The 16,431-nt window shown below is 41.6% G+C and overlaps 1 protein-coding gene across 1 annotated transcript; it reads left to right on the top strand.

Moving 5' to 3' along the window:
- Positions 1-821: 821 nt before the first annotated feature.
- Positions 822-14,743, top strand: LOC147111222 (elongation factor 1-alpha, somatic form-like). The gene is made up of 7 exons (XM_086001901.1): positions 822-1,019; positions 2,431-2,610; positions 3,487-3,783; positions 9,709-9,859; positions 9,946-10,202; positions 14,050-14,284; positions 14,519-14,743. The coding sequence occupies exons 1-7, from the start codon at positions 876-878 to the stop codon at positions 14,638-14,640; spliced, it is 1,386 nt and encodes a 461-aa protein (XP_085858027.1). The 5' UTR covers positions 822-875; the 3' UTR covers positions 14,641-14,743.
- The last annotated feature ends 1,688 nt before the right edge of the window (positions 14,744-16,431 follow it).

Genomic DNA, 16,431 nt, shown 5'->3' with positions numbered 1-16,431 from the left:
TTGTTCAATTGTGTCATTCTCCTGTTTTACTTTGTTCTCAAGGGTTTTTGTTTGTGTCTGCTTCTGTAGTGTCACTGGGTACCAACCATCCCAAAGTGACTCTGGGGCTCTCTACGCAGGGGTCCTCCCCTTCACCAATGGGGATCTGGGGTGGAGGGTGCTGCAAGGAACAGTCCTGTCAAACACATTTTGAAGTCACTTCACGGACTCCCAGGCCGCCTGCAACTTTTGCGGCCTGGATGAGTCTGTATTTCATATTTGCACAGAGTGTGAGAGGTTGCAGCCCCTATTTGAGGGGGCTGATCCTCAACTTCTGGCTCCACTTCAGTCCCACCCTCCTGATCTTTGGCCACCCAGTGTGGAGAGGGGGACGGGATAGTCTGAGGACCTCCTCGTAGGTCAGCTCCTGGTCCCGGCCACTAACAGGTCCAGGCGGAGTGCGGTCGAAGGGGCCGTTCATTGGCTATGTGGCTATGTCCATTCCTGGGTGTCCCTGGAGAGGGAACACGCGGTGTCCGCCGGTACGCTTGAGGCCTTCCCTGACCGCTGGGCACCGGAGGGACTGGAAAATTTGAAATGTTTTTATTAGAATTTGGAATTCATTGTTTGTGCCCCTTTTAAAAGTGGCCATTTATGATTTAAGGGTTTAAGTGCTTTTGTTTAAGGATTAACCATCCTAATTGACTAACTAAAAGAGTTGTGCCAGACTGCCTAATTGAATGTTAATGATCCCAATCTGTTGGCTCATTCTGTGCAGGTGCTCAGAGGTCTAAGGGACAGGCTGTCTAGCTCATATAAATTGCTGCTTTTGGAGACAATGCCATTCTTTTATTTTTTTTCAGGTGGTTGTGTAGTTTTCTCTGAGTATCGCCACTATGGGCAAGGAAAAAATTCACATTAATATTGTAGTCATTGGCCATGTGGACTCTGGTAAATCTACTACTACTGGCCACTTGATCTACAAATGTGGAGGTATTGACAAGAGGACTATTGAAAAGTTTGAAAAAGAAGCTTCGGAGGTAAGCCTGCTTTGTTAAAATTTTTACTTGTGGGAAGATATATTGTTTTTTTACTTACGGCTCTTGCTCTCATGAAGTTGTGGTAAATGTAGTTCTTCTACATAAATCCTGACCTTTTTAAAAGACTAATATTGAAGTCATTCTCCTGCTATGCTGGCTAGTAAACTGACATGTGAAGGAGTATGTTGGATTTTTTTGAACAGTTAAGAATCCAAGTTTAATATTTTTATGGTCTGCTTGCTGTAAGCCAAAGATTTTTTGATTACCAAATCCCTAGATTGTTTATACCAGCATTTTCAGCGATGTTCTGTATCTTTGTATCTAACGGCAATGTGCCATTAGTTCCATGTGCAAACAATAAACTCTGTGGAGCCCTGGTTCTTGAAGTGTGGGTTTTAATTACTAGTTTTTTAAAGAAGAAAAGTGACTTTAAATTGCAGTAGTTCAGGGCCATGATCGGTGGAGTTGCCATAATTTGATTCAAGCTGACTCTAGCCTCTGCAAATTTGAGCTGTTGAGAAATTAAATGTTCCCCTTGTTACTAAGATAGTCATTCAGCATTTGTTCGTTCTTCACCTTGTGTTGGTCTGATATGATTACTGAAGCTTCCAGTTCCTGCTAAACCTTCCTCTAAAATCACAAGCTGTCTTGCACTAAATCTTTGTCAATTTATTAGATAAGTTATAAAGACCTAATGAAGGTAATTTTGACTCTGGGTGACAGCGATGTATAATGGACAGCTGATCCGATAGTGTAAACCATTTAATATTCCTATAGCTCTAACATACCTATCTCGTACATTCCAATGCCTGAATAAGTTCAACACACTTTCCCACTAAAATAGTGAAAGACGTATGAGATTGTTATCAATTGGTTGCATGGATGAAAATTTCAGAGTTTTCAAAGCATTAACTTGAAGGTGTGTATTATGTCTTCCCTATGTTTACAAATCCACTTGTTCCCCCAACTATAAAGTTATATAAAAAAATAAACCCAGAGTGTGGCTGTAACCCATACCTTTTGTTAAATATGATTTTCATTCAAATTAGATTTACATTCAAATTAATCAGTAGGATAATTGTTGAACCAGTACTTTATTCCAAAGATACTTTGTTGTAATTCAAGTATACGCACTAATAAATGTAGTGATTGCCTCTTATTTTAACTTCCCAAGTGCCACAAACTTCCACTCTTCAGTTAAGGCCCTGGGTGAGTGCATCTCTTATCCTTCATAAGGGACTCAAAATAATGTAAACTGCTAAGCAATGTCTTTTTGCATGTCCAAGAATTGTCTTGAATCTGGGAGTGCTCTTAACTTCTAATTTTTGGTGGGTGGGGGAAGAACCTGAAATGCTATGTGTAGTTAAGGATTAAATAGTCCTGTAAGACATTAACCACTTGTATCTTGCAGATGGGTAAAGGCTCCTTCAAGTATGCCTGGGTGCTGGATAAACTGAAGGCGGAGAGGGAGCGGGGTATTACTATTGATATTTCCCTGTGGAAGTTTGAAACCAGCAAGTACTACATCACCATCATTGATGCACCTGGGCACAGGGACTTCATAAAGAACATGATCACTGGGACTTCCCAGGTATGCCTACATATCAAACTAGAGAACTAACAAAAGCTTGTGTGACATGTGAAAACCAGTTGTTTGGACTTTAATCTCTAAGTATATTCCAATATCCCCACTTGCACTGAAAAGGGGAGGGAGAAAAGTATAGAAGCCTGAAGGTGAAATCCAAATGTTAAAGGGGGCAGTGACTACTGAGTTTGGGGGGCATGTGTAATTATTTTGCATCACAATTATGCATTTTAACTAATTTTAGGCACTTGACAATTTTAATGTCACTTGATGTAAAGTTCAACAGACCATTGCTTACCCTGTCATCCACCACCTCTCCCAAGAACCATGCTAATTCACAAAGGCACTTTGTCTCTCTCCCAAACACCTTCCCATCCTCTTTACAGCCATCAGCCATGTTCTTCTCTTCTAACCCATTCATACTAGCACTCGACTCCCATCCCCTCAACAAACCAGTTGCTAGAATTCTTTAACTTCCTTAGTTCAACCTGACATTCTCTACCTTCCTGCAACCACACTAGTTTATCTCTTGCCTGAGTCTGCTGGCTAAGGCATGGCAACAAGTCCTTCTGCCCTTTCAACAGGGATTGTGGCTCCTATATACTGTAGGTAGGAATTCCACATTCCTGCCTACAATGGAGACCTGTGCTGTTGGCACAGTCTCTAATGCTAGCATGGAATTCTCTGATGGCATGTATGGATGTGAACCCTCCTGAGATATATCTAGGCTACTTGTTAAACCTGGAAATGACTCTTGACCCAGCAGAACAAAATTCTGTCTGATGGCTAAACACCTCTTCCTGTGCTGTCCATGTTTTTTTTTTCCCCCCTTGACAAATAGTGAGTGAAGTTATTGTGTAACAGAACTGACTTTCTTTGCAGGCTGACTGTGCAGTGCTGATTGTGGCTGCGGGTGTAGGTGAATTTGAGGCTGGCATTTCAAAGAATGGACAGACCAGAGAACATGCACTCCTGGCTTTCACCCTGGGGGTCAAGCAGCTGATTGTTGGAGTCAACAAGATGGACTCCACTGAGCCCCACTACAGCAGCAAGAGATATGAAGAAATTGTGAAAGAAGTGAGCACATACATCAAGAAGATTGGCTACAATCCTGCTGGGGTGGGATTTGTACCAATTTCAGGATGGCATGGGGACAATATGCTGGAACCCAGCAAAAAAGTAAGTGACCATTTTATTTTGTGACCCACTACTGGAGGCAGGGATGCCAAATGTTTTATTTTGAAGGTGGAACATCCGAGTGATGAAAGACAATATTTATAGTATTTACAGCACCGACGCAGGCCATTCGGCCCAACAAGTCCATGCTGATGTTTATGCTCCACACAAGCCTCCTACCACCCATCTTCATTTAACCCTATCAACATATCCTTCTATTCCTTTCTCTCATGTTTATTTAGCTTCCCCTTATGTATCTTTAGAATAATAGGAGTAATGATGCATCTTAGAATAATAGGAGTAATGATGCTTCATAGGTATACATACTTGTGGGCAGAGCCTATTATTGGCATAGCTTGTGAGTAACAGACTTTCATGATGCAAAGTTTTTACATGAACCATGGATTAGGGATCTCTCTACTGCAACTTGTATTTATATAGCACCTTTCACAGGAGTATTAAGACACAAAATTTGACACTGAGCCATAAGAGAAATGAGGGCAGGTGACTAAAAGCTTGGTCAAAGGTAGGCTTTAAGGAGTGTCTTTAAAGAGAGGTTTAGGCAGGGAATTCCAAAGCTTGGGGCCTAGGCAGCAGAAGGCACAGTCACCAAGGGTTGAGCAATTATAATCGGGGATGCTCAAGAGGGCAGAATTGGGGGATTTACAATGTCGGCTAGCTTGCTCCTCTCCACTCTTGGACTTGTTGAAGTGGAATACTTCTTAGCTCTGGGTAATGACTCAATACACTCTTGGATTCGTCAGACAGACAGGCCTTTTATTTCTCTTGCAAGGGGAATCAGCACCTCCACTCAAGGGGTGAGGCTACTATTCCAATGATACACTGTATAAATATGGAACGCTTACGCTGTAACAAACAAGTTTAATTGACATTCCTTTGTTCCTCAATCAGGATACATTTTAGATTAATCATTAGGTATTATTGACAGAAGGATCCTGGACACAAGTCAACCATTAATCTATAACAGGGCATGAATCGTGTAACCGGAGGTCCTCTTTAATCTTAATCATGTATTGGGAGGCTAGGTTTGCTTACGGTCACAAGTTGTCAGGTCACTGGTTACTTCAAAGGAACCCATTGTTTCACTTCTACATTCTCATTAGGTGGGCAGACATCTGTTCTTGGCTGTAATCTAAGTACGTGCAATAGCTCTAGTTACACATCGACTCTACCTGTGTCAAGTCTGAAAACTTTTACCCAGCAAGCACCTGAAATTAACCCCTTATAATATGTAGATTTCCTCATTCCCCCCTTTTGTCCTTTCTAAGGACAATCTATTTCGCTAAGTTTAAGAAATTCTACATCAAAGGTCTCACTCTTAATATCCTCATTCAGACATCATTGGTACTGGAGGAGTTGACGTCAATAAGGAAAGAACTTTTGTACACTAATTTTAAACAACCAATCAATAAACTAATTAAAATTATCATCACAATTGCAATTAAGACTTCCAAAATTTGCTTTCCTAGTGCTCTTCCCCACCCTGAAATTCAATCCCACATGGACCACGGTTCAGGTTGACATAGTTTCTTTATGGCCTCCTTTGTGTGGTTTACCAGGTTGGTGATATTTTCTGAGCTATCTGGAATATAGGTGCAACATTCAGTTCCTATGATTGCACATGTGCCCCCTTCTTTTGCCAACAAATAGTCCAGAGCCATGCGGTTTTGTAAGGCAACAGTGCGCAAAGCCACCATTTCTGCGTTTACATCACTAAGAGCATCAGCAGTATCATTGGCTATTTGTTCCAACACTGCTGCCATGTTTATAGATTCTCTTGCTAGCTTCCCTGTTCCATACAGGGAAATGCTATAGCAAAGAACCTTTCAGTTTCTGTAATGGCTTGTTTTACTCGTGTCCCAGGGTGGCTATCCAAAGATGAAATATGATGTGTATATAGGGCACTACATATCCCAAATAACATGACCCAGTCCAATTTTGTGGTAACCAAGGGTATGCTCTATGCCGACAGATGAAATAGGTGTTATAGGCTTCAAATTTGTTCCATATCTGGTGCATCATTCCTATTCCTTTTTCTCCTTTCCAGGTTTTTTTGCTAGTCAAATTTTGTACTGTGGACAGGTTCCACCATCCCCAATAGGGCCATTCGACTGCACCCGGTGGTTTAGTAGTAGTTTTAATCAAAGTGTAGTTACATTTGCACTCACTCCATCCAACCATCAATCCTTCTCCATTGTCGTTTACCAGACAGACTTCTCCTTTTGTTTTATTTACGGTTCCCATTGACGTCACTAATAGACTCTCTGGATTCCTTTGATTATCATATTGGGGATGAAACCACCCTTCAAATTTTATAAGGTTGTATCCTGCATCTTTCCATTCATTTTCCAATTGATCCAGGTGGTATTAGACTGTAATAACCACCCTACCATCTCTTCTATTTCGAAGGGAATGGGCCTTAGAGGTATTCCACCCTCTGCATGCACAGGGATGTGGCTGCATATCCAGCATTTGGCAAGGTTCTGTCTTTTAGTGTACAAATAACTCATGTATAGCCATACTTGTTTAACAGCCTTCTTCCCTGTTTCTTATCTGTCTTAAGTTTTCTTTTCTGAGTGGCTAATGTTGAAATAAAGGGCTGTGTAACTGGATTGTTACAAAACATTGGCCTGGCCGTCAGGGCCAGTCCTCCCTTTTGGATTACCACTACAGAACTCCTTCATTCACAATTCTTTCACTTGGTGACACAGTATCGGGGCATGTAACCCATAGCTTATCAAGCCTTTGTCCACTATCTTCTTCTACTATCTTACCCTAAGATTTAGGGGTTGATACGGGGGTACCTGCATAGTATGGTCCTGGAGCTGGACTTTCATGGTCTCATTATAACATATAATATAAAAGAGATTTTTGGTTAAAAGTACACATTCTTTTATGCATGGTTTGCCTTGCAGAGGATCTGGGTAAATCCATATGGCAGTTTCAATTATTGACAAAAAGAACAGTCTTATTAGAGTCCAAATCCAGTTCATCTTGGCAGTGTATCGTCTTCAACTGATGCCTTCTTACAATGGGACGTGTGTATCCATGTTGGTCGCTCCTTTACTTTCACAGCGGTGTTTGTGGTCAGGAGTACTTGGAAGGGTCCCTCAAATCTGGGTTGAAGGCTATTCTTTTGCTTGAAGATTTTTATATAGATGTTATCTCCTGGCTCAAAGGTATGGCACTTTCCTTCAGTGGGATCGACCTGGGCTTCCTTCACCTGTTGATGGAAACTAGAAATGCATTTGGTTAGTGCAATGCAATAACAACATATCTTCCTCCATTTTATGAATGTCCATTTGTTTAGCTGTTAAAGGTGCCAAAAAGGGCAATCTTTGTGGTCTTCCCATGACAATCTCGTGAGGCGACAATCCTGTAGTTCTGTTGGTAGCAGACCGCATTGTCATTAAAGCTATGGGTAACAGATCAACCCATTTAAGTCCAGTTTCTTTACACAGTTTTGCAAGCTTGTTTTTCAGCATCCCATTATATCTTTCCACTAGTTCAGCCGACTGTGGATGATAACTGCAATGGAGGTGCTGGTTAATCTGTAAGGCTTTGCATAGTTCCTTAATCACTGTTCCTGTAAAATGGGACCCATTGTCACTTGACAGTTTTGCTGGTATCCCAAAGCGAGGCACAATGTCCTTCAATAAACATTTAGCAACAGTAGTGGCGTCACTCTTTCTACAAGGAAACACTTCAATCCATCTTGAAAACATATCAACAATAACTAATACATATTTAAAGCTCATACACACAGGTAGTTCAATAAAAATCCATTTGCAAGTATACAAAAGGGCCCATGGGGTTTGGGTGGGATGCAGGCTGTACCTTCTTTATTTTCCCTGCATTCATGGTCTGGCAGATAGTACAATTTTCACATATTTGTTTTGCCAACTTTGAGATTCCTGGTGCATACCAGGTCTTGAGGATACAGTCTGCCATCCCCCCTTTGCCCGCATGGGTGAATTTATGAACACATCGGGCAATTGGTGATAGTAATGATTTGGGTGCCACCATGCGGCTGTCATGATGAACCCATAAGCCGTCAGTGTTTTTAAAACAATGATTAACAACCCATTCCTTTACTTCATCAGAACTGGCCCTATCTTGATGGGTCAGCACATCATCTAAAGACAGGGGCTGCGGTAGCTCTGGCTTTTCCCTAACAGGGAAGGCTGAAGCTTGTCGTTCAGTACTTGATGATATAGCTACTGACTTAGCAGCGCTATCTGCAGCAGCGTTTCCAAGCGCAACCTCGTCCAAATGCCCCGTGTGCGCTTGGCACTTAATAATTGCAATCTGTTTACGTCTCTGAATAGCTAGTAAAAGATTTTGCACTTCTTGTGCATTTTTAATCTGGGTTCCCGAGGAAGTCAGGTAACTGCGAATTTTCCAAATTTGTCATGCTCATGTCCAATGGTGGTCTGGTTATTTCTGAATAGTTCAATATCCATTGTCTACAATAGCCAGTCATTCCTAGAAAATGCTTCACTTCTTAGTTTTTGGCAACGATGTGTTGCAAACGACCTTTTATTCTATCCGGCGTTAACTCCCTGTTTTAACAATGATTCCATCACTGGCTCAATTCCTTTTTCTGCTTTCTCTGACAATGGATACTGTGACCTTTTGGGTAATGGTGCAGCTGGATTAATTGTAACTTTATAGGGCTGTGCAGTCTAATAGTTAGGAGGTATTTAAAAACTGCTGATAATCTAGTCTTGTTTTGTCATAGGCCATGCAGTGCAATTTTGAATGCCATTTCCCTAGTTTCAGGGATTCCTGGTATTTTATGGAGCTTGTAACAAATCCCCATGCTCCTAACAGACTGACAAGTTTGGGACTCAAACTTGGGTCGGCAATTTCCCATGCGTAAAGAACTGTTTTATTTCTGTTACTGGGTAGGCATATGCCTTATCTACTTGGATTTCTACCGTTACTCCTGATGGGGAGCAAATGGTTGTAGCATTCATTTTGCACAGCAAGTCTCTTCCACATAAATTCATAGACATCTCCCGATAACAGAAAGGAGTGTTCTTCCTCAAATTCTTCTACTTTTACTGTGAGGGGAGTCGATTGATTCAAACATTGTAGTATTCCAGCTATCGGGGTCTTTTTCCCATTAATAGGCATTCCTTCAGAATATCCTTTCCCTAACACCAAAAAGGTTGCTCCTGTATCTACTAAAATGACATAGGTCTCCCAGCTATTTGCATTTTAATTTCAGGTTCGCGGCGTGAATTTAAAGAAACAACGGGCATTTGGTGGTCTGTGGCTGCTGGTGTCAGTCAGTAATTCTGATCTCTCTTTCTCCTAAATCCCTGTCCGTTTGTAGGGTAACCTCCTGACTAGTCCGAAAAAGGGTTATGGACAGTGAAATTAGGACCTTTATTCTCTAACGGAGGTCCATTATTGGAGGTTTGGTTCTGACAATTTTTCACAGGGCATTGGTTTGCCCAATGTCCGGGTTGTCTGCAATTGTAACAATTACCAGATCGTCCATACCCTCTTATTCTACCACGTCTTCCTCTATATTCCCCTCTATTCATCCTTCGATAGTTACCTTGTTATCCTACCATAATAGAGGAGAAAGGTGTTTCTTTGGGGTAATTTAGATTTCCTCAGCCTCAATTGTGTAGTAATATTTCTGATTGTTCATGGGTTTGTTTTTAATTTTAACTTCCATTTTGAACCCACTTGTGATTAATATTTATTTGCCTTTTTTCTTTAGTAGGGTTCAATATTTGTCTCCAGTTGTATTCTTGACTTGTTCATTTGTAAATACTACTGCACTGGAACCTGTTTTAGTGCATAGAACTTGATTTTAATTTGGAGCTGGCAAACTCCTCTACCTTTTAATACAAACAATGTGCTGTGCCTCTAATGTTACTGTCATTACAGATGCCCTGGTTCAAAGGTTGGAAAATGGACCGTAAGGAAGGCAATGCTGCTGGCACCACCCTGTTGGAAGCTCTGGATTCTATCCTTCCCCCAACACGTCCCACAAACAAGCCCCTTCGCCTCCCCCTGCAAGATGTCTACAAGATTGGAGGTGGGTTCAGATTTATCTATGCTGGATACCTAGTCAAAGTATTTCAAAAGTTAAATTATAACTTTTTTCTACCACTGTGTATTCAGGGATTGGTACTGTGCCAGTGGGCAGAGTGGAAACAGGAATCCTGAAGGCTGGCATGGTGGTGACCTTTGCTCCTGTTAACCTCTCCACTGAAGTGAAATCTGTGGAGATGCACCATGAGGCTCTAGTAGAAGCTATGCCTGGGGACAACGTGGGGTTCAATGTTAAGAATGTGTCGATAAAGGATATTCGACGTGGAAATGTGGCTGGAGACAGCAAGAATGATCCTCCTTTGGAAACTGGAAGTTTCACATCCCAGGTGAGCAAGCAAGACATGATGGGCCTTAATGTTTAGCATGTTGGTCAACAGAACCTGCATTTATAATGGTGCCTTTTAATGCAGTAACATGTTCCAAGGTGTTAACAGAATATTTTACATTGACCATGAACCACAAGGAGATATTGGGACAGGTGACAAACCTTGGTCCGAGGTAGGTTTTAAGGAGTGTCTTAAAGGAGAGTATTGGGGAGGGAATGCCAGAGCTTTGGGCCTAGACTGCTGAAGGTGGCACCACCACCACCAACTGAGGGGCAAAGGAAATTGGGTCCCTTGGGGAAGAAATGGAGCAATGCAGAGTTCTGAGGGTAGTAATGCTGGAGTAGATTAAGGAGATGGGGAGGGGCAAGGCCATGGAGGGATTTCTGACCAATTTAACTTTTGGTCAAATACAGTAATTGAAATGTATTTAATTTCTTCAATGAAACCAGAATATTAAAATTGGATTTAAGTGATCCTTTTGGAGGAACAGGGCAGCTGATGGGAGTCCTGTCTTTTAAGAACAGGAGTAGGCCATACGGCCCCTCGCACCTGCTCCACCATTCAATAAGATCATGGCTGATAATTGACTTCAATTCCACTTTCCTGCCTGATCTCGATATCCCTTGATTCCCCTAGAGTCCAAAAATCTATCACTTGGATTCAGCATTTACAGCCCTCTGGGGCAGAGAATTCCAAAGATTCACAACCCTCAGTGAAGAAATTCCTCCTCCATCTCGGTCTTAAATGGCCAACCCCTTATCCTGAGACTATTCCCCCTAGTTCTAGACACTCCAGCCAGGGGAAACAACCTCAGCATTTATCTTGTCAATCCTCTTCAGAATCTTGTATGCTTCAGAGATCACCTCTCATTCTTCTAAACTTGAGGCCAATTCTACACAATCTCTCATCATAGGACAGCCTCCCCATCCCAGGAATCAATCTAGTGAACCTTCGTTGCACTGCCTCCAAGGCAAGTATATCCTTTTTTAGATAAGGAGACCAGAACTGCACAGTACTCCAGGTGTGGTTTCCTTACTCTATACTCCAACCCAATTGCAATAAAGGCCAACATGCCATTTGCCTTATTGCTTGCTGTACCTGCATGCTAGCTTTGTTTCTTGCACAAGTACACCCAAATCTCTCAATGCCAACATTTGAAAGTTTCTCACCATTTAAAAAATATTCTGGTTTTTCTACCTACCAAAGTGAACAACCTCACATTTCCCTACATTATACTCCATCTGCCACCTTGCTGCCCACTCACTTAGTCTATCTATATCCCTTTGCAGACTGTGTTCTCCTCACTGCTTACTGTCCCACATAGCTTTGTATCCTCTGCAAACTTGGATACATTACATTCAGTCCCTTCATCTAGGTCATTAATATAGATTGTAAATAGCTGAGGCCCCAACACTGATCCTTGCAGCACCCCACTAGTTACAGCCTGCCAACCTGAAAAAGATCAGTTTATCCCTACAGTTTTCTGTCTGTTAACAAATTGTCTATCCATGCTACTATATTATTCCCTAACCATGAGCCCTAATCTTGTGTAATATATTTTGTGGCACCTTATTGAATGCCTTTTGGAAATCCAAATATACTACATCCACTGGTTCCCCTTTATCTACCCTGCTAGTTACATCCTCAAAACTCTAAAATTTGTCAAACATTATTTCCCTTTCATAAAACCATGTTGACTCTACCTAAAATCATGTTATGATTTTCTAAGTGACTTGATACCACTTCCTTAACCATGGATTCCAGCTATTTACCAACAACTGACCTGTTTTTTTTTCCTCTCCCTCCTTTCTTGAATAGCGGTGTTACATTTGCGACCTTCCAATCTGCTGGAACTGCTCCAGAATCTAGAATTTTGGAAGATCAAAACCAATGTATCCACTCTTTTCAGCCACCTCTTAAAACCCTAGGATGTAGGCCATTGGGTCCAGGGGATTTGTTGGCTTTTAGACCCATTAGTTTCTCTAGCATTTTTTCTCCTTGTATTAATTACGTGAAGTTCCTCACCCTCATTAGACCCTTGTTTCCCCACCATTTTTGGTATGCTTTTTGTGTCTTCTACTGTGAAGATGGATACAAAATATTTGTTTAACGTTTCTCCCATTTCCTTATTCCCCATAATTTCTCTTGTCTCTGCCTCTATGGGACCAATATTTAATTTTGCTGCTTTTTTTTTTCCTTTTTACATGTAGAAACTCTTACAATCTGCTTTTATATTCCTTACTAGTTTTTCTCAATTTTTTGGCCAACCTTTGCTGACTTCTGAAACTCCCAATCCTCAGGCTTGCTGTTCTTTGCAACATTGTAAGCTTCTTTCAATCTAATGCTATCCTTAACTTCTAGTTAGCCATGGTTGGATCACTTTTTTCCTGTGGATTGTGGATTTCCAAAAGGCATTTGATAAAGTGCCACATAAGATTATTACACAAGATTAGGGCTCATGAGGTTGGGGATTGGTTAACTGACAGTAGAGATAATTGGATCTTTTTTTTCAGGTTGGCAGGCTGTAACTAGTGGGGGTGCTGCAAGGATCAGTGTGTTTTTGTTTCTCAATTGAATATATTTGAGAATTATGAAATATCTCTTTAAATGCTAGCCACTGCTTATCTACCACCATACCCTTTAATCTATTTTCCAATCTACCTTTGCTAACTTGCCCCTTATACCTATGTAATTGCTTTTATTTAAGTTTAAGACTCTAGTTTTGGACTTGGGCAATTCACACTCAGAATTTCATATTAATTTATCATCTGATCACTCTGCCCCAGAAGATCCTTCACTGAGATTGCTAATTAACAGTCTCATTACACAAAACAAGATCTAATAGCCTGTTCCCTGGTTGGTTCTATGACTTATTGTTCTAGGAAACTGTCCCGAATGCATTCCATGAACTCGTCCTCCAGGCTACCTTTGCCAACTTCATTTGTCCAGTTTATATGAAGATTAAAGTCCCCCAAGATTATTGCATTACCTTTGTTGCAAGCTCCTACTATTTCTTGATTAATAGTCTGTCCAATGGTATAGCTACTATTAGGTGGCCTATATACTACTCCCACCAGTGTTTTCTGCCCCTTGTTATTCCTTATCTCCACCCATACTGATTCTACTTCCTGATCTTCTGAGCCGAGATCCTTTCTCACTACTGTCCTTATGTTATCCTTTATCAGGGCTACTCCCCTTCCTTTTCCATTCTGCCTGTCTTTTTGAAACGTTGAGTACCCTGGAACATTCAGTTCCCAATCTTGCAACCATGTCTCTAATGACTATTTGATCAAACCCATTTATCTCTGCCACTAGTTCATCCAACTTGTTACAAATGCTTCATGTGTTCAGATAGAGCCTTTAATTTAAATTCCCTGCATTGACCTTATTCTCTACTGCACTGCTACCATTAAACTCTCCCTTCCTGTCACTGGTTATTTTTACCCAAATCACTACACTGCTCTATTACCTTGACCTTTCTCTTTTAGATTTCTAAATTTCCCCCCCCCCCCCCCCCACCCCCTTAGTTATTTGATTTGCCAGGACGCTAGTCCCAGCCCTGTAAGTGGAGCCTGTCCTCCTTCAGTACTGGTGCCAGTGCCTATGAAACACACACTCACTCTTTTTTGGCCTACAACTCACTATGCACTGCAATGGTATTAATATAAATAATGTGGGTCTAGTAAGTACCAGCAATAGTATGCAAGACTTGATTGAGCTAACTTGACCTTATCTAACCCTTGGTTTTCTTTATAAACACTTGCAACCTTGCTCCAGTGATGGAAATGCTAGGTTACCAGCTGTAGAATTCTCTGCTCTGCTTGCTGACCATGCTGTTGGTTCTCAGGTGATCATTCTGAACCACCCTGGACAGATCAACGCTGGCTACTCCCCTGTACTAGATTGCCACACTGCGCACATTTCCTGCAAATTCTCTGAATTAAAGCAGAAGATTGACCGTCGATCTGGTAAGAAACTGGAGGACAACCCAAAGAGTTTGAAGTCTGGAGATGCCGGCATCATTGTGATGATCCCAGGGAAGCCTATGTGTGTGGAAACCTTTGCTACTTATCCTCCACTTGGTGAGAATGAAACTTTTTAAAAACCTCCTGCTGTTCACTTTTTTTTTAATGCTGCCATCCCCCCCCCCCCCCCCCCCCCCCCCCCCCCCGTTTCTACAAACTGACCTTAATAGAGCTGGTGGTCAGCTTTCCCTTTAGGCAAGAGTAACTTCTTGCTGTATTGCCCTCATCTCTCATTGTACATGGGGGAAGGGGGTGAGAAGAAAGATTAATCGAACAACCTTTTTGTTGCAGGTCGTTTTGCAGTGCGTGACATGAGGCAGACGGTGGCTGTTGGAGTGATCAAGGCTGTAGAGAAGAAAACTACTGGACCTGGTAAAGTGACCAAGTCTGCTGCAAAGGTTCAGAAGAAGTAAACTTGAATCACATGATCTTTCTACCAGTTATGTAAATGTAGGCATGTAAATGTAGGCATGTTTTGAAATTAACAGTACAATAAAGTCTTAAGTAACCTAGTAAGTTGGCTTGCATTTGTTGTCTGTCTGTCTCCAACAGCCTGGAGTTTTTCTAAACTGGAAACCTGATGGACTGACATCATTCCTCAAATTTGCTTTACTATTAAATAATCTACATGCTGTCCAATGTTCCCTGTAAGCTGTGCTTTGTTCTGCACAGCCTTATTCTTTTAATGTGTGGTCCCTTTAAATTTCTGCACATGCCCAATATTTCCGATGTAAAAGCCAGTGAGTGAGTGGCCTGCACAGGATCTTTCCTGTTACTGCGCAGCTTAGGGGGAACATTGTGGCTGTTGGGCTTCCTCATTTTTATACTGGCCTGCAATTAATGGCTTTAAATGCTCTTTCAAATTAACTTGTCATGGGGGCAAAAGATAAGAGTGACATCTGACAGTTGTGGGCTCATTAAGTTCAATGGTAAAGGGGTCTTTGAACAGGATACCAGCTCTTGTATTGTTGCTTGCTGTTGACTCCATCTCTTGCAATCGGCACCTTCCTCAAGTGAACTTTCCAGATCTGACTACCAGGTTTAGTAGTGTTTAGCAGCTGCCTTCCATTCAGATTAGATTTATTTGCCATATGTAACCAGTACAATGGAATGCTTGTTCCCCGTAGGGACGCGTCAGCTATACATACAGCGCTGCGTTCAGAGTCAATACAATGGCTTTCCGTGGCAGTGGGAGCACGATGTCCCTCAGCCGCTCCGTCCTCCTCTTCACTGCGGCCTCCTCACTGTTGTCGGCTCCACGTGTGGTGGCCTGCTTCTCCCGCTCTGGCCACCATGCCCGGCTCCCATCCGGACTGCGAGTTACCCGAAATGGAGCTGCCGACGTGCTGCTAAAACCAACCTATTTTTAGGGTTTCTACCATCAAGATAGCTAGCAAAATCAGCTGAACATGACAAGTTACAATGAAAACAGATTTTGACCATCAAAGTATGCCACCTTTGTTTGATGGGTGACTTTAATTTTCCTGGAATTCAGTGGCCCTCTGGTGGGGAGCACAGCTGACTTTTGTGTAATTCAACATGTTAAAGTAACCAGGGATAACATTAGATGTAGTGAGCCTGACCTCACATCTGGCCTCCATGTGGGGGATAATTTGGGCAACAGTGATCACATTAGTTTCAACTGGCTGGTAGAACCAAGACCATCTACAACTCTTAATTGAAGGGCAAACTTTGCTTAAAATGGTATGATTTGGAACAGGTAAATTGGCTAACTGTACTGTGGTGAGACTGCTGTAGAATACCAATGGAAAGTTTTTCAAGAACCAGATTTTAATTTTTTTTAAATGGTGGAAGAAAACATGTACCCAAGTGATAAGAAAAAGCCAAGCTGGCTGGTCAGTCATGTACAAAGACAGAAATTTGTTTAAATCTTTTATAAATTGAAAAGCATCTAATACTCAGTTAAAGAAAACAAAGGCTGCTGTTAGATTAGCTAAAAGGATAATGGGAAAGAGGATTGTAGAAGTAATGGGCAAAGCTTTTAAGTATGAAGTGTCAACTTTGTGTATTGGGCCATTGAAGGGTGTTCAAGGACCAGTTACAAAAGACTCACTGGGTATGTCAAATATTAAATGAGTACATCTGTCTTCACTCTTAAATGATGCTCAACTGTTAGAATTTAACAGTACTGTAATAACATAGTATTGGTTTAGATAGCATTATGAACTTGAAAATACAGTGCA

This window comes from Somniosus microcephalus, chromosome 11, assembly GCF_052327205.1.
Source record: "Somniosus microcephalus isolate GS21.2 chromosome 11, FLI_Smic_1.0, whole genome shotgun sequence".
NCBI lineage: Eukaryota > Metazoa > Chordata > Chondrichthyes > Squaliformes > Somniosidae > Somniosus > Somniosus microcephalus.
The sequence above is the reverse complement of the archived record's forward strand: the minus strand, read 5'-3'. Positions and strand labels throughout refer to the sequence as shown.

What these genes read in the sequence shown, in the direction of transcription:
- LOC147111222 (XM_086001901.1), top strand. Translation starts at nt 876, where the DNA reads ATGGGCAAGGAAAAAATTCACATTAATATTGTAGTCATTGGCCATGTG. An exon ending in TGATCACTGGGACTTCCCAG is followed by an intron (nt 2,611 to 3,486) that starts GTATGCCTACAT and finishes CTTTCTTTGCAG; the next exon opens with GCTGACTGTGCAGTGCTGAT. An exon ending in AGATGTCTACAAGATTGGAG is followed by an intron (nt 9,860 to 9,945) that starts GTGGGTTCAGAT and finishes CTGTGTATTCAG; the next exon opens with GGATTGGTACTGTGCCAGTG.